The sequence below is a fragment of the Acomys russatus genome, chromosome 7, assembly GCF_903995435.1.
Source record: "Acomys russatus chromosome 7, mAcoRus1.1, whole genome shotgun sequence".
NCBI lineage: Eukaryota > Metazoa > Chordata > Mammalia > Rodentia > Muridae > Acomys > Acomys russatus.
Window position 1 is genome coordinate 37,034,733 of NC_067143.1, and position 25,375 is coordinate 37,060,107.

At 45.7% G+C, this 25,375-nt stretch overlaps 1 protein-coding gene across 1 annotated transcript in view; it reads left to right on the top strand.

Annotated features, from left to right (window-relative positions):
• The first annotated feature begins 412 nt into the window (after positions 1–412).
• Positions 413–25,375, top strand: part of Sh3gl3 (SH3 domain containing GRB2 like 3, endophilin A3) — a 122,973-nt gene continuing 98,010 nt past the window's right edge. The window contains exon 1 of the mRNA XM_051148843.1: positions 413–536. Coding sequence (XP_051004800.1) covers positions 492–536 — 45 coding nt within the window. The 5' untranslated portion in view covers positions 413–491. The remainder of the gene's footprint in view (positions 537–25,375) is intronic.

Genomic DNA, 25,375 nt, shown 5'->3' on the forward strand with positions numbered 1-25,375 from the left:
CCAGGGTGGTGGAGGGGAAGTGAGGATGTTGCTGTTGCTGCCAGGGAGTAAAAACAAGTTTCACATCAAGTCCCAGAAGAGCAGAGAGAAGAACTCGGATCCAGAACAACCTCAAAATCAGCTGCATCCCAAGCGGTCCGAAAGAAGTCCCAAGAGGCTCTCCGCATCGCATCCCGAGTACAAGCCGCCGCCAGTCTTTCCGAGGGTCCTTTTCGAAGCTCCAGTGCTCCCGGTAGCCACGCAACAATGAAGCGTGGGCGGTCCCAGCGGCTTCATTTGCATGCCGCCGCAGCTCGGCCAATGGGCTGCGCCCTGGCCTTGAAACGCGGTGTTGCTATCTGCGCGCGCGCGTGTGCCAGTGTGACAGCGCCGTGGCCGTGGCCGTGGCCGTGGGGCGCGCGGGGACCGCCCGGGGTGCCCGCTCCGCTCAGCGTCGCGGCCGCGTGGCCCGGCGGAGCCCCGAGACCACCCCCGGGCGGGGCGCCGCCGCGATGTCGGTGGCCGGGCTCAAGAAGCAGTTCCACAAAGCCAGCCAGGTAGGAAGGCGCGCGGGAGGGGGACCTGGAGGCGGTGTCCCCACGGGGTCGCAGGGCTGTGGACTCGGGGGGTCTCCATCGGCCTCCCTCGGGCTGGGTTTCTGGTCGCCTCGGAGGGCGCGGAGGCGGGTAGCGGTCGCGCGCTTAGTGCTGCGCGCGGTGGTGCCTCCTCCCTAGAGTCTCGGGTCTCCGCCTGAGCCCTGGCGGTTGTAAATCTGAGCGGTTTGGCAGTGAAGGGGTCAGAGGTAGTGGGCTCAGGGATGAGCGACGGGAGGAAAGTCACCGGGACCACGACCCGGGTAGGCCTCCCTCCTGCCCCTGAATCTCCAGCCTGTCCGTTGGGACCCCCCTCCCCCCGGGCGTTGTACTTGCCCCCTGGCTGCCCGCCCCCCTCCCCCGCAGTCTCTTTAGCTTCCTTCTGGTTGGGTCACATCGCTGTGGTCCCCTTCCCTTGCCCGCCGTCTTCGTCTTCCCTTGGTTGGTTCGAGGTTGGCACCAGGCTACTGCTCTCAAAGAGATGGTAGTGTGATGAGACCCAAAGCACACACGTAAACAAACCGTGCTAGACACACCTCCGCACAAGAGGGTGGCTGGTGACTTAGTGAGGGCTTTATGGGGAAGCTTACAAGAGGAGAAGCCATGGCATCTGGGCATGAAGCATGAGAAAGGATTGTGGCTGTGGACTGTGGGAGGAGAAGGGGGGCATTCTGAACAGAGGAAGCTGGAAACAGGGACATAGGAAAAGTGTGTGTGTGTGTGTGTGTGTGTGTGTGTGTGTGTGTGTGTGTAGAAAATTTGCTTTCTAATACTACACTCTTCCCGCGGTTGTAGAGCTCACATTGTAAAACCTGCCACCAGCACCTGCGGATTTGTTGCCCTGCGCCTATCCCCTCCTCAGCCTCAAATTTGCTAGAACCCAGGTGGACAGATTGCATTTAGGGTCCACATCTGTGGCTATGCCCTATCCCTGCTTCTCCCTCATATCCATCTTGAGATCTCAGCGCGTTAGAAAATTCCTCTCTATCCCAGTTGGAAAGACACTGCTAGCCCCTCAGTCACAGTTGATCCACAAGGAAACTGAGTGATGGCCGTTCCCAGCAGGGGACGTAGGGCGGACAGTGGTGCTATTCAGAGTGATAGGAATCCTGGAGGAGGGGCCCATTGGGTGAGGGCAGAGATGGTGGCTTCCCTGTTGGATCTCTAGTACTTAACAAAAGTCTGTGGGCTATTCAGTCGTCGTTGGCCTCCGGGCCATGGGCCTATCCTACTCCAGGGTCTGGAACTGGAAGTACTGATGTGGGGCAAATTCCAATTAAAACGAACATTTTAAAATGAGAGAACTGGGGCAAGTGAAGACGTGCTCTGAAGTCTATAAATAGAAACTCTAGGGGGCGCCATACTCGACTAGTGCTGAGGAGTGAGCGCTCCATAAATGCAGATGTGATAAATGAGGAATAAGTGAGGTTCGGATAGATAGATAGATGAGTGATAGATGATAAATAGATATATAGATAGTTCCCCCCTTTTTTAGATATGGATGTTATAGGAGCAAATGTCATGATCACCCAGATTGAGTCCTTAGGAGCTTCAGGACGGCTTCTGACCACGGAGCAGAAGTGGGTGGTTGAAGTCTTTGGAAGTTATTGGAGTTGGGAAACATACTGTGACAGGAGTCCATTCAGTCACCACTGTCCTTGCAGCCGGTGTGTTCCTACCTAGGGTCTAAATCTCACCCCCCCCCCCTGAAATCATTTGAAAAGAAACACATCGTAGATTCTCTCTGGACTTTAACATTCTGAGGTTAAAGTACCTGATAGTCAAGTTTCAAACCTGTTCTAGACTTTTCTGCAACTCTCCACCTCTTCCAGGTCTTCCGTAGGCTGGGCTAGCCTCAGCCTGGCAACACAGCCAAACATAATGGAAAACTGTTGAGGCTCCTGCTTCTTCTGCCAGGGCTGGGTTACAGGCAGGCAGCGCCACGCATAAGTTTGACAGTGCTGAGAACTGAGCCCGAGGCTGCTTGCATCCTAGGAAAGCACACTCCTGACTGGGCCTAGTCCCCAGCCCCAGTTCTAGAGGTCTTTCTTAGAAACAATGCAGTGCAACAGGCTTGGGAAAGTTAGGTTGTGTTTAATTTAATACAGGGGAGCAGAGTAATAAAAAATGCCAGATGTTCTCAAACATAATTTTCACAGTGGGCCTCAATTCAATCCGAGCCCTCCCAGGGGCAGGGAGAAGGGAGTCCTGGATGATGTCAGTGGCTGATAATTCCCAGGGATTCAAGGCTAGCTCCTTTACATGATGCGCTTGGAGATGAGACATGACTTAACTGGGCCTTCTTGGCTCTCTCTCTGTGTGATGAATGAGAGGATTCAGAGGTCGGGCCCATGATAAACTTGATGGTGCAGTGTCTGCAAAATTCTGAGTATATTAAAAACCACTGGATTGTACTTTTAATTTTTTAAAGGTGTCTGTGTGTGTGTGTGTGTGTGTGTGTGCGCGCGCGCGCGCGCGTGTGCGTGCACTCAAAAAGGCCAAAAGAGGGCTGGAGAGATGGCTCAGCAGTTAAGAGCACTGGCTGCTCTTCCAGAGGTCCTGAGTTCAATTCCCAGCAACCACATGGTGGCTCACGACCATCTATAATGTGATCTGATGCCTTCTCTGTCAAACATGCAAATAGAACACTCATAAATAAATAAATAGTAAATAAATATTTAAAAAAAAAAAAAAGGCCAAAAGAGGGCTTTGGATCCCTGGAGGGAGTAGAGTTATAGGCGGTTGTCAAGCACCCAGTGTGAGTGCTGAGAACTGAACTCAGGATCTCTGGAGGAGCAGGAAGTGCTTTTAATTGTGGAACCATGTCTGCAGCCCCTGGATTGTGCACTTTGAGTGAGCTGCACAGTATGTGAGTTGTAAGTACCCCCACACAAACACATGAGGCGGGGAAGGTGGGAGAGAGACTGTTTATCCGTCCATCCATCCCTCCACGGATGGATGGGGTTTGTGTGTGTGTGTGTGCCTCAGTTCTGAAATTCTTAAATAATTTACTTAAAACATTTCAGAGAAAGACGAAGACAATAAAGACCATTTTTTTTTTTTTTAACAACTCAGGGAGTCTGGACCATGGCAGGGTAAAATGAGTCAATGTCCTGGCTATCTGCGCTTCCTTTCCTACCCCTTCGCTGTCATTGAGGAACAGAGCCCTTTGCTTCCCAGAAGAGGAGCTGTCTGTCAGCCCTGGAGACGATGCCTCAGTGTGACAGGTTTCTTGAGTTTGTCACTGCATACTTTCAAAACTCTTTACCAGAGTTTTAAATAGAGCCAGGGATGCAGGTGGAGCTGCTAGAAGGAAATGCAAACAGCTTAGAGCTACATGATGCCATCTTGCTAAGTACCGCTCACCACACAAGTGATAGAGACACACTCTGGTAGCGCATCCATTCGGCCACTCACCACATCAAATTGGCTATGTTTTATTTCATAGAAGTTTCTCTGGACAGTAGTCACAGTTGATGAGGGAGGCTCAGACCCCACTGCTGGTGGGTTCTCAGGCCTGGATGCTGTACCAATAGACATATTTTTTCATTCTAGGACTTTCTAACCTCTTAGTGACTCATGTCATATTCCCATCAAAGTCCAGGGACCAGTACCATTGCTTTTCTCTTTCTCTCCCGAGTTTAACCACCCAGTCTTCAGCAGCCTTATAGGCTCTGTAGGGAATGGGAAAGCCCTTAACGCAACCTTTTGGTAACTTGTTCTTTCTCTTTTAATATATCAAGTTGAGAAAGGCTGAGTGGCCACAAGGGACCCTGACATATCCCCCTCAGACACTGACTATGCTGGCTGGCCATTTATGGGCAAATGCTTCAGGGAAAGATGGCCCTGGTAAGTGATGAGATTCTCTAGGGAGACAGTGTTTGCCTTTTGTTTCACTTTCTTATTAGAGAAAAAGAAAAATGTGCTTTGCAAAATCCATAGATTAATTTTTTTCTCTTAGATGCATTGGAAAATATAGTAAAAATAAAACATTCTTGCTGTCTTTTCACACAGACTGTTGGATAAATTAACCCATAAATCTGTGCACGTTGATTTAAAAGTCAGGGTCCTAGAGTAGATGTCCAAACCAAATTGATTTGGAATTTTTTAATAACTGAAAGATTCAGTATAACCCAAACATTTCTTATTTTTTGTTCTTTGAAGTAAAACTATAGCCCAGAGTGTCCCTTGGGATTTGCTTTTAAAGCACACTGGAAACCAGAGCTCCTCACTGTGAGATTAGCGTTTTAGCTTTATTAAGTACATTGATTGCAAATTGTATGGTACTAAGTATGTGGAGGGGTGTGTGACATGTGTATCGGGACATGATGACTGACAGGTTTTACCCAGAAAATAAAGTCGTTAGTAAACGGAATGGATACAGTACTTCATTCAGCCAAGTAACAGGTGGACATATTGTGAGTGTTGGACCTCAGCTAGCTGCATGAGGGCAGTTAGAGTCTGCTGGCCTCCGCGTCCCTGACACCTGGGGAGAGCAGCCGCACTGGGGCTGTGAGGCAGGTTCATCCTGCACCTGCTGCTGTCTGGGCTTTAGCTGCTCCTGGTCTTCTATGAAGCGGCCTCCCACTGGCCTCTGCCTTTGCATTCCCAATGTCATCACAGGCATATGCTGCACCCCCGGCCCTCTGATCTGCTCCTGGTGGGGCCTTTCACCCAGCTCCTGGTTCTTTCTTTTATCAGTTTCATGTACCCCAAGCTGGTTTCTAATTCTTTACGTGGGTGAGGATGACCTTGACCTTCTGACCCTCCACCTCTGCATTGCTGAGGTTGTAGGCATACGCCATCTTGTATGGTTCAGGAAGACACTATTCTTCAGCCCTGAGGATTCCTGTTTGTTTCACACATCAGCTGTGGCTGTTTCAGGCTCTGTGACTTAGGTCCTCCCTGGTGAATCTTATATTCCAGTCACAGTCCCTCATCCATGTCTCTGTCTGCACCCCAGGAGTCCCAAGGTCCCCTGCTTGCTCATGTGTAGGTGTTTTTCTGCTTCTTTTGTGTAACAAACAACAAATACAAGTGGCCACTCACTCCACGGTGCCCCCGAACCTCTCATTTTCATTGTCTCATGGGTTTTGCTCTTGTCTTCAGTACATTTCTTTTTTTCTGGAGACATTCCCATAAGCATGTAGATATGAGTTCTCCTATCTTGAAAAAAGGAAAAAAAATCCTCCCTTAGCTGTGCCCTCCCTTTTTAAAATCTGGTCTCCCTTATCATCAGGTTCTCTGAGGAAGTTCATACTCTGCCTTGGTTTTCTGTCACCCATTTTCTTTTCAACCCATTCTAATTGAGTTTTCGCCTGTGCTTTGAGGCCACACATCTTTAGGTCTTAAGTGTCCTTCAGTTTAATAGTAATTTCCCCATCTGAACTCTCAACAGCATTTGGCCAGTCTGCCTTTGTCTGCCGATAGCACCTGCCAGGGTTTGAGTTCAGTCAGCCAGCTGATCCTCCAGCCAGAAGAGCCTCCAGGGCTCTTCTTCACCCCTTGACTGCACAGTACTGCACCATGCCGGCTGACGCACTCTCAGGGAGGCTTACCCACATCTAGACAGAATATATGTACTGGTGAATCTCAAAATTGTATTTGTAGCTAAGATGTTCCTCTTAAATACAGACACCAATCAGTGCTGCCTTCCTCGCAGATATCCATCCGCTCAGGTATTATGCTTGAGATGGGTAAACTGGAACTTTTGTCTGTATTCTCTCACATTTTTCTACTGGTGAGCTCAAACATCTGTTCAGCCCTTTAAGTAAAGCAAAACAAAACAAAACAAAACAAAACAACAAAGCACAGAACTGGGCCTTGGTTCCTCTGTCACATCACTAGTTTGTTGGTGTGGTCTTCCTCCTGGCTTTGCTCTGAACGTGTATGCTTAGTTCCATACTATTCTTCATCTCTGCCGCTGCTCCTCTGCTCTGGTTGTCTGCACCCCCGAGGCTGCAGTGGCTTCTGACTCCATCCTTAGACCTCTGTGCTGTCCTCCTACATCCAGTCTGCCCACTCACAGTGCTTGGGCGCATGCCTGAAGATACAACTCAAGAATGCAAAAGATTAAAAATGCTGGAGAGGAAAGGAAGCCATCCGTTGCTGGTGGGAATATAAATCTAAAAAGCTACTGTGGAGAACAGTGTGGAGCTCTGTGTTTTCCAGCTAGTCCCCTTCTGGGTGTACAAGCAAAGAAGGTGAGAGCAGTGTGCCTAAGAGCCACATGCACCTCTGTGCGTATAGTGGCCTTAGTCAGGAGAGCTACAGCGTCACCGTCGGTGCCTCAGTGATGGGATGAGTAGAGAGAATGTGACGCACGAGGATTATTATACAGCCACAAAGAAAAAATTAAATCTGTCGTGTCCCGGCCCGCTGGAAAAATTGAATCAGGGTTCACCTGAGAGAGGGAGTGGGGATTGAAAGTAGGATACAGAGACGCGAGAAATAACGAATCAAATCAGGAAATTTCTGATCAAGATTCACTTCAATGCTGACTAGTAGGAATATAGAGAGAGCAAGGTCAATAGGATCTATTCTCATCTCACTCACCCTAGCCCCCAGGCAAGAATACAGTACCCTGAATCGCTCCCTGTGGAACTTCCTAGTTCTCTGAGTAGTTCCCTGTAAGAACTTCCTTGATCCTCTGGGGTGGTTCCAAGTTGGGACTTCCCTACTTCTTTCAAAGGTAAAAATAGTCCTAGGATAGCCTGGAACACAAGACCTCGTAAGGCAAAGGTCAGCAACTCAAAGGTCACAGTGTGCAGCCTAAGCACAGGATTTCTGACATGGCAGAACTTGGCATGGCTCTCCACAGGAATCCTGTGAAGTGTAGTATATTTTGTTAAATAAGTAAGTCAGATATAGAAAAACAAATGCATGTTGTATGTATCTATTGAAATACCATATAAACTCCATTCATATATATTTAAAAAAAGCAAAAATTTTATCTAAGGCCATGTTAGTCTAGTGACAGATCTTCATTGGTTGGTAATAAAATAAAGCCCAAACTTAAAATGTCAATTTCCACTGTGGTAATTTTTTCTTTGCTCTAAGGTTTATCTGATATTAATGTAGCTAATGAGCTTCACTTTGCTTTCAGCCTGCCCATGTTGCAATATTTGAAGTGTGCTGCTTGGACAAGGTGCAGTCAGATTTTGTTTTGGTTGTTTAGCTATGACGAAATACTGGACAGAGACAACTCAAGGAAGAAAAGATTAATCTTGGCTCACAGTTTCAGAGGAATTTCAGTTTGTCATAGGGGAGAATGGTAGGAAGAGTGGTCCCATCTGTAGCGGTAGAAGCATGGAAGGCAGGCACTTACATGGTGCTGACCAGGAGCAGGCCCAGAACCTGAGATGAATGGTGCTTTCAAAGGCCTGTCTTCTAGTGACGTGTTACTACCAGCCAGGTTGACCTCCTATAGTTGCCACAGCCTTCTAAAGAGTACTGTAGTTTTGAGGTAAAGTATTCAAAATGTGACCTGAAGGGAACATTCAAATTCAAACCCTAACTGCCATGCTACATTAATCCACTCTTCCAGTCTGTTCTTTAACTGTTGTGTTTAGGCCGTTTACATTTAATGTAGTTATTTACGTATTAGAGCTAAAGGCTACCATTTTATTTGTTGGCTATGTTTTGAATTTCTTTTATTTTTGACTCCACTTTTCTGTGTGTTAGTTTTTACTTCTATGTAGTATTTTCATGAGAATGTTTTTGTAAAGATTGGTAGAGTATATTCTAGGTATTATAATAAATATAAACAACTTACCAATATTGTTATTTTAAAAGTTAAAATAAATGTAGAAAGCTTACTTCCCTTTATTTCTTTTCTCCTCATTTACAATATAGTTACATTAATTGTATTCCATCTTTTCACACATGAGGCAGTGTTGCAGTTTGTGATTTAACCATCAAAAATCATTTAGAAAGCTCAAGAGGAGAAGCATTTGTGTCTGTATTTTTATTTACTGTTTTCTGCCTTTCTTTCCAATGTTTCAAGTTTCTGTTATTATTTCCTTTTTTGTTAAGAGAACTTGTTTTCTCAGTTATTCTGTCAGCATAAGAGACTGGTGGCAAGCCGGGCGTGGTGACGCATGCCTTTAATCCCAGCACTTGGGAGGCAGAGGCAGGCGGATTGCTGTGAGTTCGAGGCCAGCCTGGTCTACAAAGCGAGTCCAGGACAGCCAAGGCTACACAGAGAAACCCTGTCTCGAAAAACAAAAACAAAACAAACAAACAAACAACAACAAAAAAGAGACTGATGGCAAATTCTTAACTTGCTTTCGTCTGAGATGCTTTCATTTTGCCTTTTCTGCTGAAGGATTTCTGCTATGGATGGGTGACCTGTGGCAGTGAGTCTTCTCTTTCTGCTCTCGGAAATTGTTGTGGCTCCTTCTTCTGACCTCCATGATGTTAGGTTAACTAAGCAGGAGGCCATCAGCCAAGGCTATGCTTTGCATTCCCACACGAACCACAACATTAAAACCAGATATATCCTAGAGTGCAACACACACAGCTCTAGCCAACCACAAACAGCCAGCCATGCACTCCACTGCCAAACAAGGAAGCTGCCCATCTGACTCCTCCATATTGCTTCTGTGTTTTGCCTTTTAAGCTGCATCTTGCACTGCTGGGTGAGCCCCTCTGCACCCACCTCCTCTGGTTCTGGGAACTGCCCTGTTCCTGGTTCAAAGCCCTTTTCCCCATTTTTTCAACATTTGTATATATTAATTGTACAAAAATGATGGGTTTCATTGTGAGATTTTTCAAATATATATATACAATGTGCTTTAATCACGCCCTTCTTCCCTCCTGCCAGTATCTTTCCTTCACCCAAATGGTCCCTTCTACTTCCACGTCACTTTAAATCTAGCTTTTACTTGTAAAACAAAAGAAATATGCTTTTTCCCCCGTCTGCCTTAACATGATGATCTTTAGTTCTACTTACTTTTTTTCAAGTGATTTAATTTCATTCTTTATGGCTGAAGACTACACTGGATGTGTATAACGCATTTCCTGTATCCGCTCATTTGTCATGGGATATCTAGGCTGGTTCTATATCTCGTTGTTGTGAATAGTGCAGATGTTTTGTGCCATGTGGACTCAGAGTCCTTGGTGTGTATAGACCTGGCTGTGGTGTAGCTGGATCCTATGGAACCTCTATGTTATGTCTTATTTAGGAACCTTCATAATGATATGTGTAGTACCTAGACTAATTTACGTGCCTACCAATCACATGGGGTTTTTTTCCCCATCCCGTTCTTTGTACCTTCTTCAGCATTTGTGATCATTTAGTCTCTTGTTAATATCCATTCTGACTAGCAGGAGATGGAAACTAGCTGTAGGCTTGACTTGCATTTCCCTGATGGCTAAGGATGGATGAAAACACCTTTTCCATCTGTGTACTGGCTATTTGTATCAAGCTTATCTTTTGACTATGATTTCTAATCTGGTATAATTTGAGTCACTTAGGTGCCATTTCTGTCTCTGCTTTCAAGATATTTTTGGTGTCTTTGGTTGTAGATGTTTGACTATGGTGTCTTGATGTAGGTAGGTTTCATCTTTATCTTGTTGGTTGTTCACTTAGCTTCTTGAGTTGGCAGACTATGTCTTCTGCCAAATTTGGAATTTTTACTTGCTTTTTCTTTGAGTGCTTGACAGTCTTGCTCTCTTTCGCCTTTCTTTTTGGGCTTCCAATGACATATTGGATGTTTTGTTATCATCTTCCATGTCCCTGGGGCTGTCTCTCTCCTCTCAGCTATCTCCTCTCTGTTGCTCAGGTTGGGTAATTTGTGTCACCCTGTCTCACACTTCATTTCTGTTGCCTACAATCTGGGTGAGTTGCACAGAGTTTTATATTCTGATTTTAGATTTTTCAATTCTCGAATCTCATTTACATCATTTATATATACATCTTTGCTGAAATTTCTTCTTTGCTCACTTGCTTCAAGCATGTTGCCAATTAGATGTTGCACCCTTTAAAAACTGATGATGTTGTAATTGTCATGCTTCTGTCATTCTGGCGTTGGCATCCATTGATTTTTTTTTTTCCTTACTCATTCAACCTGAAATCTCCCTGGCTCTTGGAATTAGTGATTTTCTAAAAAAAAAAAAAAAAAAGAAAAAAAAAAGAAATCTGGGCATTTGGCTATTATGAGACTCTGAGTCCTATTTAGTCGTCTGTGATTTATTGGTTTTGATTGACACTGCTCTGGTCATAAAGAGAATGTCACTCTCATTTGCTCCAGGTGGAGGAAGGGCTCAGGTTCCTGTCTAAAACTCTGCTTGTTGCTTCCTTGTTGCTGAGGAACCCCACTGATGCCTCTCACCAGGCCCCACTGATGCCTCTCTCTCTGGGAGTGGTGGAGATAGTTTGTTACTGATCCCAACTTGGTTTCACCCTGCACCTTGGAAAGGGTAGAATTATCATTACCACTGGCCACGATGAGTGAACTGACTCTCCACTCAGGCTATCTGACCTCCTCCACTTGACAGGAGGACGGGAACCTCATTGCCATCAGTTGAAATGGAAGTTGGGCTCCCCACATGGCCTCCCCTGACACTAAGGTGGGGGGATAGTGGGTTTGTACTAGCTAGCAAGATGACAGTGTTATGTGTCTACTCTGACACCACCTTGTAGACAAAGAGGGGACAGGGGTCAGTAAGGCAGCTCATTACAGTCTGGTCAAAGGTGGAAGTTTAGTCTTTCTGTCATCTTTTGCTGAAGTGAATTGTGGGGCCACAGGTTGTTGGTCAGTGGGTGGGTCGGTCAGTCAGTGGATCTGTCTATCCATCCACCCTACCTTTGTGTGTTTGTATGCTTGTATGCATGCATGTATGTATGTATGAACGTATGTACCTACCTACCTATCTTCTAATGTCTGTCCATTTACCTACCTAATCTATCTGATCTTATCTATCTATCTATCTATCTATCTTCCTTCCACCTATCATTTATCTTTGCCTTTCTCTTCCTTTATAGTATGGCCCCAGGGAAGCGGTTACTGTGTAAGAGTTTTCTGCCTCTCTAGCTGGCCACTTGCTTGCTCTATGGTAGAGAGCGAGAGAGCGAGAGAGCAGGCCTTTTTAGGAACACTATTTCTCTGAGCTCACTGGCATTTTTAGGTTGCCAACTTTTTCAGCTCTAACACTTAGGGAACTCACTAACATGCCATTATTTTCCCCAGGGGGGTGAAGTATGACCAGTGTCTCTGGCCATGATGTTTCTTGTCTCCTCTTGCCTCTTCTTGTATTTGAGCTGTATACAATGCCCAAAGCTTTAGCTGTAGTCACTAGGATGACTTTGGAAAGTATACCTACCCCATCTTCTGAAACAAAAGTCCTTCATATCATCCAATGTTAAGTCACTTCTTATCTGATGGTAATATTGGATCATTTCTTGTCCTGTTTACTCCTTATGGTGTCCAAGCCTCCCTTGCCTGACATACAGTGGGTACTCGGGAAGCTGTCTGCTAGTGTTTCATGAGCATCCAGTAGACAGTGCTGAGAGGAGCTGGGGCCTCAGTGGATGCTGATGGCCTGCATGCCTCTGACCCTGCTAGCCTACTTTTCTGAGGTCTTCCTCATTTTGGGAGGAGGGTGTTCAAATTTTTATGAGACTTCTATTTTTGAAATATTGGTAATTAAACTTCTAAAACACTGTGGGTGCTAAAAGATGGGTGTGATGAACTAATGTGTCCCGTTGCTTTGTGCAGCCCTTCAGCATTGTAGATGAGAGTGGCTTTGAATCACTTGCCCACCGGTTGCCTTTTTGTCAGGTTTGAGTAGACGATGCACATGGCATTGCTAGCACTTTTTCTCAGTAGCTAAAATGGGCCCCTGCAGAGGCAGCCCTTGGCCTTCTGTGGGAATGTTCACAGAAAACTCATGAGGCAAAGACTGAACTGAACTGACCAGAGCATCTGCCTATGTGAAGAGCTTGGCAGCATCTGTCAAGGACTGTGATGTGATCAGCCATGGGCATGAGAGTCCTGAGTGGGTGGACCAGTGGGAAACAGGCTTTGACATGAGTGGGCAGTCTCACACAGTTGTGTAAAAGCTACCAAAAGATGAAGTAGAACCAAGGCTTTGCCATAACTCATAGAACTCATAGCCATACATAGCTTTTTAAAATTTGTTGCTTTATTTCATGCAAGCATCCTGGAGTGGGCTGACGCGGAAAGGCTAGCTAGCATGCAACAAAGAAATTTCATGGAGTGGAGATAAAATTCCATCATTTGACCATGAGTAGGAAGGATGGAAATCTTCAGTACCAAGGGCTCATCACTTTCACTTCTCTTGCTTTTCTGCAGGGGAGGGAGGTCCAGTGGGTCCTGAAGAAATGGAGATAGGACCACTGGGAAAACAGAGAACTTTCTCTTTTCTTGTCTTTCGCTTTTGCCCTTGGCTAGGCATTGTTGAACCAAACTCTTTTGAGACCCAAACTCATTTTGAAGTTTCATTTTGAACCTTGAGAAACTCATTGTGAAGCCAGGTCTTCATAAAGTGAACTTCTGTCGATGCTGGTGGGCAGTGGGGGCCTCGTGGGCTGCCGGGCTGTGTTTGTGCTTACAGAGCTGTGCGGGTTGATCAGCTTGGAAAGAGTTTCCTGATTGACTTAGCAGCTGCTGTAAGGACCACATCACAGAATGGGCTGAAGGCTTTGGAGTTCACTGTGAGAGGAGGGACATCGAACGCCAAGAAGATAGTAGGACTCAGAGTGTGGGAAACTAGGTGTCCTAAAGAAGTGAGGAAATTGGGGCTGGAGAGATGGCTCAGAGGTTAAGAGCACTGACTGCTCTTCCAAAGGTCATGAGTTCAATTCCCAGCAACCACATGGTGGCTCATAACCATCTCTTCTGGCCTGCAGGCAGAATGCTGTATACATAATAAATAAATAAAATTTGAAAAAAAAAAAAAAAAAAGAAGTGAGGAAACTTTATAAAGTGTGACCTTGGGGGAGCGACTTTAACTCTCCCTTGGGTCTGGCTTCCATATCTGTTACTGGGGACGATATGGGGCCAATGCCTGGAGTCATTCCCAGAGCTTGTTTATGGGGTGCTTTTTGTTTGTACTGGGTATTGACAAATGCAGTCTTTGCAGCCGTCTGTTAAAGCGATCCTCATAATTTTAATGCATGGTATCACATGAGAAATTCAGCTAACCTCCTATGAGTGCCAGGGCCAACATACTTCCTTCCTCTGACCCTTAAATGTATTGAGTGAGCAAGACCAAGGGTCACACTGGAGCTCATGAGGCTTTCTCATCTCTCTGCAAAGGGTTCCGTCTGTGCTGATAGCCCTTGAATCGCGAACGTGTGATTTCTAAGGATGAGTCAATTCTTTTGCGGGGCAGAAAAGACAGTGTTTCACTGTTTGTTTTGTGTTCATAGTTGCTTTTAAAAAGAACTGAATTAGATTCCTTGAACCCATCTACATGTCCCAGGTTTGCAGGTAATCCATGGGGTCTAGGAAGAGACTTGTGAATGTTTGACACTGTAGCCGTTCTCTCCTACTTATCTGCACCCTTGGGAGAAGTGTGTGTTGGGCTGTACATGCTTTCTTCTTTTATTTTCATGCTTTATTTATCTTATTTCTTCCATGCTCCTTGACTGTTCTTGGCTTTGAAACTAGCAGCCTTTCCCTGAGCAGTTGTTAGAGACCCGCAGACTGCCCTATCGATCTTGTCTAGAATCTACAGCATTCCTTCCTTCCTTCTTCGCTGTTTTTGTAGCTCCTCCTTTCAGTGTCTTCTTAATTCCTCACTCTCCAGTCTCTAAGTCCTATGTGGATGCTGCCTAACTAAATAGTCCTCCCACCCCACCCCCCACTCCTGTCCATCCCCATTGAATGCCCCAGTGTCATTTGTCACAACAGAACACAGTGCTCTGTTGCCATCAGATACATTTGATCTGTTACTGCCTCCTCCCCGCCCCCCCTCCCCCCCAGGGCTCACCTCAATAGCCTGGGTAGACAGACGCTCTAATTTCATGTCCGGGACATTTCTAGTGGAGAGATGCTTGTAACCACCCCCTCTGTCTTTGCCTAATACTCACCCCTGCCCCAATCCCTCCCCATTCCACCCTCTAGAAGCCCTGTGCCCACTCATGCCTTTGCCTGTTCAGTTACTTCTGCTTGGAAGTTTCTCTCCCATTTGAAAGCCAGGCTGAGGACAGCTTGCTTAGCTTAACTGTCATTTTGTACTTTCTCTCTCCCCAAATCTGTGGGTCTCCTCTATCTCCTGTTACCCCAGCCTGGTACACATATGGATAGTGGCAATATTTGTTATACACAATTTATCTTGCACTTTCCTTCTAGACCTTGCAAACTGCCCTCACAAAGAGGCCCTTAGACACACTTGCTATTGTGACCTGTGAGTCACTGTTTCTGTGTGTTCTCTGTCTTCATGGCTGAGCTTACACCTCTTGGAGAAACCAGGGGTTTCCAGACTCCTGATAGCTGAACCCTGGGATGTTATGCCAGAATGAAAATTTTCACTATTTAAAAAAATTATGTATAGTGTGGACTTTTACTTTCTTTGAGATTGGAAGTCAATATTTCTAAAAGTTAAAAAAAAAAAACCCACAAAAAACAAAACAAAACAAAAACAAACCCAAAAAACAAAAAACAAAAACAAAACAAAGCAAAACAAACAAACAAAACAAAACCCCAAAAACAACAACAACAAAAAAACCTTCTTATTCAGGAAAAATGTTTTGCACTGAGCCAGCTATTGCATGGGTCTTAATCATGTACTGATTAGCCTTATTTTTGCAGAAGTGCTGTGCAGCATGTTTCAGAGGCTGCAAGGGTCTCCTTGAATCCTTTACAATAATTGTATCAGAGAGGCACTGTGGTAGCTCTCCCACTACAGAAAAGGGAGTGACAGCATGGTCAGATTAAACAGAACCCACTCAATGTCACAGAGCTGGGAAGCGTCATTCCAGAACTCCAGACAGCCTGCCCTTGCCCCCCCCCCCGCATCCCCTTACCCCCCACGTTCAAAGCCAGCAGCACACAAAAGCACATGTCAGGATGGTTCTTGTCTGGCCTCTTCCCGGCAACGCTTATTCCTTGCATAAATGTAAGGTTATCTGAGCTAGATGCCACGTGTCCATTCTCAGTATGCTGTGGAATAGAATAGGACCTGTTGCCTGTTCGTTTGTGTAGCTCTTCAACCCAGGGTGGCCTCACCTTTTTTTTGAATGGTTGAAAACCACACGATGGGTAACAAAATTGAGCAACCCCATGAAATCTGCCTTTTGTGTCCGTTGATAAAGTTTTATTGGGACACATGGTGTTCACTTGCTTAAGCCTTGTACAACCTAGACAGCTGAACTCTGTGACAGATGTACATTGGACTTAGTGGGATGGGTGAACTCTGTTACTGCTCGGCCTTGACAGAAAAGTGTGTCAACCCCTGTTTTGATTTGGGGGTCAGTGTCAGTATGCTGTGGTATGCACATCTGGAGGCCTGGATCAAAAACTACATGTTTTGTTTAAATACTAATTTGTAGGGTGTTATTCTTTAATTTAGTGCGTGCGTGTGCACACGCGCGCGCATGTGTGTACTCACACGCGCATGCAGTGTATCTACATGCTCATGTATGTGCACATATATGGAAGCTAGAAGTTGATGTCGGGTATCTTTCTCAATTGCTGTAAAACTTTTTATTTTGAGTAAGAGCATCTTACATGTGTGTGAGCATGCACATCCCACGTGTGCAGTGCCCGTGGAGGCACAAGAGGATGTAGGAACCACTGGACCTAGAGTTGTAGTTGGCTGTGAGCTGCCAAGCAGATACTGTGAAACAAACAAGACAGGTACCCTTAGCCACTGAGCTGTTGGCTCAGCTCCTCCACTGTACCTTTCTGTGCCGAGATGAAAGACCATGGCCAAGGCAACTGAAGGATGAGGCTGACTCGGGGGGTGGGGTGGGGTGGGTCCATGATGGCAGAGCAGAGGCCTCACAGCTGAGTTCATGTCTTTGAACCTCAAGCAGAAAGCAGAGAGAGTGAACTGGAGATGGCGAGAGACTTTCAGCTCTCAAAGCTTGCTCCAGCGATGTATGTCCTCCAGCAAGGCTGTGCCTCCTAAACCCCCCTCAGACAACACCACTAACCGGGCCCCAAGTGTTCAAAAACATGAGCCTATATGGGGCATTTTCATTCAAGCCACCACATTGACTTCAGTTTTTGAGAGAGGGACCCCCTGTACCCGGAGCTCACCGACTGAGCCAGGCTGGCTGGCCAATTGTGGGGCTTTACTGTCTGCCTCCCTGACAGTGGGTCAGCATGTGTGGCAGTCAGCACGGGGATGTGTGTAGGGTGTGTGGAGGGCATAGGGGCTGTGGGGGTACGAGGGTGTGGTTAGACATCTGCACTGAGATCCTCATGCTTGTGTGACTAACCGCGTCATTTTCCTAGCCCAGAGCACAGACACTTAAGTAAGCATCAACACTTACTGGATTTATTTAATATCTTTCATAGCATGAAAAAAATCTCAATCTTGGTAAACTACGGCCCAGTTTATGATACAGGAGTTTTCTTAATAAGACCCCAATTTGCTCATGTAGGACTCTTTGGGGACATTCTGGGTGGTGAGAGCAGATGGGTGGCAGGCAGTGAGGGAGGTGACAGTGAGTATGAGCAGGTAGATGCAGTGTGAGCACAATGGGTGATTGGTGACCTAGTCCCTCAGCTCTTCTTCACCTTCTGTGACAGGGTGACAGTCTACATTGCAGCATGAAAGCGCTTAATTAATGGGTTAAAAGACAGGTGCCTTTTTTCAGACCCCTTCAAAGGCTTGAGGGGGATGCAGGTTTGACATCCAGGAGGACACGCTGCTGTCTCCCTCCTGCTCTAAGTGGTGCCCTGGAGGTGTGTGAGTCTGGTGTGGTGTATAGCTGAGCTGTGTCATTTGCAGTCTTGGTTTGAGTTTCACAATAACCAGACTGTGAACCAAGGAGTTGTGTGCAACAGAGTTTCGTGGGCTTGTTTGTTTCTGTTGTTTTCAAAGGTGGCCTCAAACCAGAAAGCAAGTAGGAAAGAGAGTCAGAAGAGGGGGAGCACAGGCAGGTGCCTGTTTAGTTACTGTCATGGTGGCTGGCCCGGTTCCCTAGAGGGGACAGGGAGAGACAGCTGAGACCCTGAGGGAGTGCAGGCAGGTAGAATGGATCTTCCAGCTATCCTGTGTGTCTCTTTCTTTCTTTCTTTCTTTCTTTCTTTCTTTCTTTCTTTCTTTCTTTCCTTCTTTCTTTCTTTCCATCTGCTGTCCTTGTCGAGACTGCTGTGACACATGGCGGAGCTGATACTTTGGTCTGAAAAAGCCTGGTGGCTGAGAGTGGCAGGTGTTGGTAGTGAGTGGTCCTAAGCTGTAGCAATACCTCGTGAGAACGGGCAGATACTGGGATGTCGGTGCTATCAGCTTCCCTGGGCAGATGCTCCTTGTTCACCTCTCTGCTCAGTGGCCTGGGGCACACTGTTGTACATGCTTATCCTCGTGTGCAATGGAGACAGTGAGACCTCCCCTGTACATGCCTGTACTTGCCTGATTTGGGTTCGCCGTGATAGTATGTATGATGAGGTACTTGATGGAGTGCTTGCTCTGTGGTTATCACTAAATTTATATGATATAGTTACCAAGTTTCTTCAGTTTTTTTTATCAGTGTGATTAAATTGACCAAATTTATTAAGTGTGAACTGTATCAAAATATCAGGAGAGATGTGTTCGAGTTTAAAAGATGAAAATTAATTTTTAGTTATTTGTGGGTAGAAAATTAATCCCTCAAGTTATTTTTATGCATTTAAAACTACCTTGTACAACATTAAACTATTATCGGAGAAGATAAGTTTTTAATTTTTAATGTACATATTTCTGAGCATAATGAGGTTTTGATGTTTTCTTTGATTTATGAATCCACTGGGTAGGGATCAGCTCAGATAAAATGTCCATCCGTTGTCTTACTTTTCATCATTTCCTTAAGGTGAGCTCACTCTAATACCCGTCTTCTCAGTTTCTGAGACAATGCGTTGGTGCTACTTATGCTCACCCCATGGGCCGCAGAGCACCAAGCTATATCCTTCCTATTAAACAGCAGCCTTATATCCATTGATCACCTTGTGTCCAGCCCCCTCTTGCCAGTGTCTGCTAACCATTATTCTGTTCTCACAGCACGAGACAAATGATTTCAGATCCATCTTACACGTGACATTATACAGTGCTGTCTTCTGTGCCTGGCTTCTTTCTCTTAGCACGATGTCACTGAGATCCATTCACGCTGTCACAAACGACAGCATTTCTTGCCTTTTAGGGTGGCATAGTGTTCCGTCGGTGCCGGTACCACATTGTCTTTCTCCATTCTTCTCTGTCTGGACACTTAAGCTGATTCCTGTTCTGGCCTTTGTGAATAGAGTTCAGTAACTCTAGGCATTCTGTTGGCTCCGCAGCATGCTGACGTCATTTCCTTTGGGCATATACCAGCAGTGGGCTGCTGGATGATGCCATGGAGGAACCTCCGCTCTGTTCTCCACCACAGGACTGTAAGAGCTTCTTTCTCCACATCTTTGCAAGCATTTCCTTCTTATCCTTTTGATTGTTTTACCCTTAAGATATTATTTTATCTTTTTGTTCCTTTGAAGTTTACTGATATAAGTTCATGTTTCTACACTTGATAATCAGTGACAAACTCCATTTTTATTGCAAAGAGGATGGAGACCCTGTGCCTGGTCACTGTGCAGGTTTCATCACTCCCAACTGTCACCACGAATATACTGTTCTCTCCACTTTGAAACGGGGAAACTGAGGCACACAGACATTGTGTAACTTGTTAAAAATGACATAGTTGGTCCATTAAGGGCCCTATGTGAACAGGGATGGTGGCTGAACCCAGGTCTTCTCTCTGCTTGTGTCTCTCACTGTGGCTAAGATGACATGAGCCTTAGGGATGATAGATGGATCGCAGCAGGTGACTTTGGTATGTGACACCACAGGTCAGGTGGCTATGGATCTCAGTCATTCGTCAGTTTTTCTTTGTTGAGGTGATGCACTGTGTAAGCTACTTCCACTCTCCTCCTGCTATTCAATACAGTTTGCTTCAGAAATGGCTTAATTCATTTTCTATCTGGCTTGCATTATATTAAGGCAGGAGAATCTCCCAAGAGCTGAGATTTCAGTTTAGCAGAGGAGGTAATAATGCCTTGTTCTCAGAGAGCACACCTGGCCCTTGCGATGGCTGTCCCAGCACTGTGTGATGCCTTTAGAGACCAAAGGGATCTCTGGTTTGTGTGATTTTGGTTGCATTTACAGAAATCTTGTCTTGGCATTTCCTCTCATAGAAAAGTCTTGGATTTCATATCTCCTACTGGAGACAGTTCTCCTGAGAGGAAAATATTGTAAAAGGCCAATAGAGCAGTGTTGCTTCCTGTCGTGTGTGTAGAGTAGTAAATTTATTAAATTTCCAATTTTTACCCCCAAAGATTATATTATGTCCTCACTATTCCTATTTCCTTGGCAACCCTGGAAATTATCTTTCTTTTTAAATCTGTGTTGTAGTTGGAGGTTGAAAACCACACCTGATGTGTGTCTTTGGTGTCACATAGGTACACCAGCCCAAACAACAAGCAACATGAGGTTTTCCAAAGAGAATGAATTTTTTTTTTTTTTTTTTTGAGAATGAATTTGTTCAGCAATAGACACTGCAGTGTGGAAACATATGCTGTAGTGAACTGTGTACTTGGGGAGGCAAGAGAGGCAAGAAACCACAAGGAAACAACTCTTCTTGGTTACAAGGACAGGAATAAAGGTGACATCAGCCCAAGGTTGGACAGGCTGTTGCTGAGCAGATAGAAGTTCCTGGAGCATCGAGTGCATGGCTGTAGTTCTGGGTGTTGGTGGCAGGGTTGTGGGTCTGGCAGGCTCCTCTGTGATAGCCCTCCTGTCAGGCATGTGTGCCTGCATTCTTCAGAGCTGCTTGCTAAGGTGTGGTGCAGCTGATCTGGTTGGCTGGATTTCCTGATGCAGACCGTATACTCTTCCTTTGGGGCCTTCTCTTCAGATAGTCTCAGTTTCCTAAATTTGATTGTCGTTAAGCTATTTAAACTTATTTTATTGTTTTATGTATATGAGTGTTTTGCTTGCATGTATGTCTGTGTACCATGTGCATGCCTGGGGTCCTTAGAGGTCAGAAGAGGAAGTTGGATTCCCTGGACCTGGAGCTGCTGATGGTTGTGAGCTGCCTTGCATGTGCTCGGAACCAAATCCGGGTCCTTTGCAAAAGCAGTCAGTGTTCCTAACTGCTGAGTCACATCTCCAAGCCCCCATTGTAATTTAGCGATATTTTTCATAGGTTAGGTTTATAAACCTTTCATCACCCATGTACATTGATTCATTGGTGGGTCCTCCATTGTCTGTGGTCTATTGTTGTGTTGTGTTGATTCCTATTAGTAGATGTTATTATAATGATACTCATAACTACTGACCTGTCCAACCACTGTGCATTTGTTGGAAACCAGGCCTTACTGTGTAACTCTCAACTTACCTGGAACTCACAGAGCTCCACCTGCCTCCCTGACCGGGTCAGCCTTGACCTCACAGAGGTCCCTCTGCCTCTTGAATGCTGGGATTATATGTGCATGTCACCAAAGTTGCCCAAGCTTTTCTTTTTTCATTTTAATGCTGTCATGTTTTTTTAATCTAAACAATTACCTCCTCTGGATAGAGTTCTTTGACCTCAATCTGACCCCTTTCCAGAATTGTTATGTCCTGGTGAAGCCACCCTACAGCTCAGAGAGTAACAGGACATGGCTTGTTTATTCTCTTCCTGTTTCTGTGTGTCTCTTCTCTGGCATTCTTCCTCAGGAATGGTGGGGTTTGTCTTATTTGGATCTACCAACTTTAGTCCAGTGTCTGGTGGTTTTCTCTCCTGCCCTTTGAAGAAAGCAGCCCGAGTCTTTCCTTTCTGCTCTGTCAGCTCAGATGGCGTGGGAAGACAAAGGCTTAGACCGACAGGTTAGTCTTCTCAAAGAAAAGCTGAGAGAGAGAGTGGGTGTGCGAATCCCACAGACACCTTTGGGGAGCAGGAGGTCTTTGCTCTGGACCAGTGCTGCCCAAGGCTGCTCCTGTGAAGATGGGCAGGTTCTGAGGTCTGATTTTCCTCATGTGATGTCCTCTCTGAGTCAGTGTTCTATTGCCATGAAGAGACAGCTTGACCAAGGCAGCTCTTATAAGAGAAAGCATGTGATTGAGGACTTGCTTACCCGATCAGAAGTGTGTGCATTATCATCATGATGGAGAGCTTGGCGCCATGTGGGCATGGTGCTGGAGCAGGAGCTGAGAGCTGTATCCTTATCTGTAGGGGTGGGCGGGGCCTGGGGTGGGATTTGAAACTCTTCCTCTCACAAGACCACATCTATTCTAACAAGGCCACACCTCCTAATCCTTCTAGACAGTGCCACTCCCTGAGGACTAAGCATTCCCATATATAAGCCTATGAGGGTCATTCTTATTCAAACCACCACTTAGCCACTCACTGTCCACAGCTATTCTGGGTCTTTGAAAATGTGGCTAGTGCAACCGAGATATTGTTCTTAGGTTTTAATAAAGTTTAATTAAAATTTAAATGGCCACTTGTGGCCACTGGCTGTATTAGGTCACACAGGTCACACAGACCACACAGGTCACACAATTCAGGGGTTATGTGCAGTTTGTTTACTACTGTGTTCCCACCCCCAGTGGCTCTCACCTCATCAGCACTTAGTATCTATGAGGGTAGACGACCACAGAGAGAGAGGGTGTCTGGCAGGGGCGTCTCACACTTCTGGCTATGGATTAATTTTCTCCATGTGTTCACTCTGAGGTAGAGGAGGCACCCAGTCCTCACCTGGACCTCCCACAAGCGTTATTTGTCAGGTTTCTGTGGGAGTCACATATCCACTTACTCAGCTTTCTTATTATCTGACTGCACCTTTCTGAGCAGGGACACCCAGCTGTCCCCTAGGAATTCCCCCCTGCTCTATCTCTGCTAGAACTTCGTCAGAGCTGCTGCCAAGCGGCTGTGAGTTGTCCCATTTTCAAAGCTGATCTAGATACTCTCACTTTATAGTTATCTGGCCGTTCTGGGGAGTGTCGGCACTGGGCAGAGAAGCAGGCCTCAGAATTTTGAAAAGAACCGATTGTCACTCTTGTATTCCTTTAAAGGCTTTAAGAGAGCTGAGTGTAAAAAATCCCATTTTCCCCAAGTCTTGACTCCTGATCACAGTTTTCACCCCTCTTTCTGCCCAACCTCCTTCCATGTAGTCTGGGGTGATGTTGCCTTCTGGCTTAAGGCCCCATATTTGGCCTTAGTTCTCAGTGAGAAACAATGGCGTCAGTTTAAAGAAGCAGGTCCTTTAGGTTGGGCCAGTTTGGATGGTCCTTGTCTCTTCTCTGTTAAGGAAACTGGGATCACGCCTGCTGTCAGTGTAACTGCCCATCTGCTCTCCGCTGCCCAGCTTTCCTCCCACTGCAAGCCTGTCTTGTGACTGTCAGCTGCTTTAACCTTATCTTGGTCCTTTATTGGGCCATGGTTACATAGTTACAAATATTTCTAATTTGAGCCATGGATCCTTACAAGTTTTTCCACAATCCTTGGTAAATACTTATGAAATTTGCTGAAACCAAGGAAAGAAAATAGCTTTTTTAGTCTCTTGAATACAACAGTCTTAAATTTCCATTTTTGCTTTTAAGGTTTTCTGTTTGTTTCCCTGTCTCCCTTTTCCTCCAACATGGCAGTTTAACCTGCTGTCATTCAGTTTGTTTTGAGTTGGTAAGTAGATGCATGTTTTCCCCGTCTCTCTGTATAACCCTTTTACACATCATCCTTACATCTCCATTTTCTTTACCCTTTGACTTGAATTTTCTTCTCTGACACAAAGCTCATTTTCAAGTGTATGTTTCAGGAAAGCTCTGCCATGTTTTCTTTGCACATTCGTAACATCTCTTTAGTTGCCCTCTTCGTGAACACCGTGTCCGAAAATAAGTAGTTCTTGCCACACTACTTCTGAGAACTTTTTTTTTTTTTTGATGTGGTGCTGGGACTTGAACCCAGCGTCCCATGGGTGCTGGGAAAGTGCTCTACCCCAGCCATGTTCATGGTTCTCTTATCTCTCTATTTTTGGGCAAAATATTGAAATACTGAGGTCATTCTTGCTTTCATCTCCTTTCAAATATTCTCCCTGTGTATCTTTCTCTCTCTCTCTCCCTGTCTGTGTCCCTCTCTCCCTCTGTCTGTCTCTTACTTTTTCACTCTGTCTTCCTCCCTCCTTTGAAATTTTTTTCAGGTCTCACTTAGGAACCCATGCTGGCATGGAGTGTTCATCCTCCTGCCTCAGTCTTCAAGTGTTGGGTCGGCTGTGGTGTGTGAATTCTCATGTGACTCTCCATAAAATATGCCACCAGAACATGTACAGATGAATCTCTCTCATTAAGTTTGCAATATATGCTGAGCCATGCCACACTGCTCTGTTTTCGTCTTGGGAAGTTTTTGCATCAAACAGTTGCTAGTCTGTGCCGAGGGTCTCTTTTCTGTGCATCCTAAACAGACACGTGTCCTTCACACCTGTTAACTTAGTTGCCACAAAGAGTTTGGGGAGGAGTGTAGGTCATAGGAAAAAGTCTCCTTTATTGTGCGTTTGTTTTAGGTCATTTGTGCCCTGTTGTGGAGGTCCGCTTCTTGCTTTCCATTGATTCTAGCTTTAGCATTATGCAATCTGGACTTTACCTTTCACTGCCTATATAGTGGATTTCTGATCATCTCTGGGTCTTGAACCCAGGGCCTCGGATGTGGGACACAAGAGCTCTACCACTGAACTATAGCCCTAGTCTTTTATATGTTGTTGTGTTTTCTTCACCTTTGTAAATGAACCAGGAGACCAGCCTGGAGTACATAGGATACACCCCGAACCCCCGTAAAATCTGAAGGTCACATACGTGTTTTCTGTTGCTGTGATAAAGTACTGTGATCAAAGCAATTTATCGAATCTAGAGTTTATTTTGACTATGGTCCAGAGGAATAAGGGCCAGGAATGGTGGGACAACGTGGCAACCGGAGCAGGAAGCTGAGAGTTCACACTCAAACACAGGGACACAGTGGAGAGCAAAGGAAACAGCAAGAGTTAATACAAACTCTCAGAGCTGCCCCCTGCCACCCTCCCCCGTGACGCATTTCTCAAGCGTGCTGCACCACCCAACCCTCCCCAAATGGGAACCAAGTGTTCAAGCATCTGCGTCCATGGGGACGTTGTCATTCAAACCACAACCTTGCATGAAATAAACCATTTGAAGATAGATTACTCAGTAGCATTTAGTATATGTTCACAAAACAGTGATTGTGCAATCATCTCTACTTCCAATGGCTTTTCATCCTCTCAGAATAAAACTCAATAGCTGGGCTCACACCTTTAATCCCAGCACCTGGGAGACAGAGGCAGGGGCATCTCTGAGTTCTAGGTCAGCCTGGTCTACAGAGTAAGTTTCAGGACAGTCAAAGCTACAGAGAGAAACCCTGTCTCAAAAAACGAACAAAACAACAAACCCCTCAATATTTTTCCTTTCCGTTTTCTTTCTACTCCGTCTCTGCAGTCATCATCTGTCCAAGATGAAGGTGCCGGCAGATACAGGTCCTTATAGGACCCTCTTTTGGGCTTGTTAATGAGAACCTTCTCACAAAATCTTCTTAGAGGCAGGGGAGGAGGGAGAAAAGAGAGGGAAGAGGAGGCAGGAGTGGAGGAGAGAGAGAGAGAGAGGAAGAGGAGAGAGGAAAG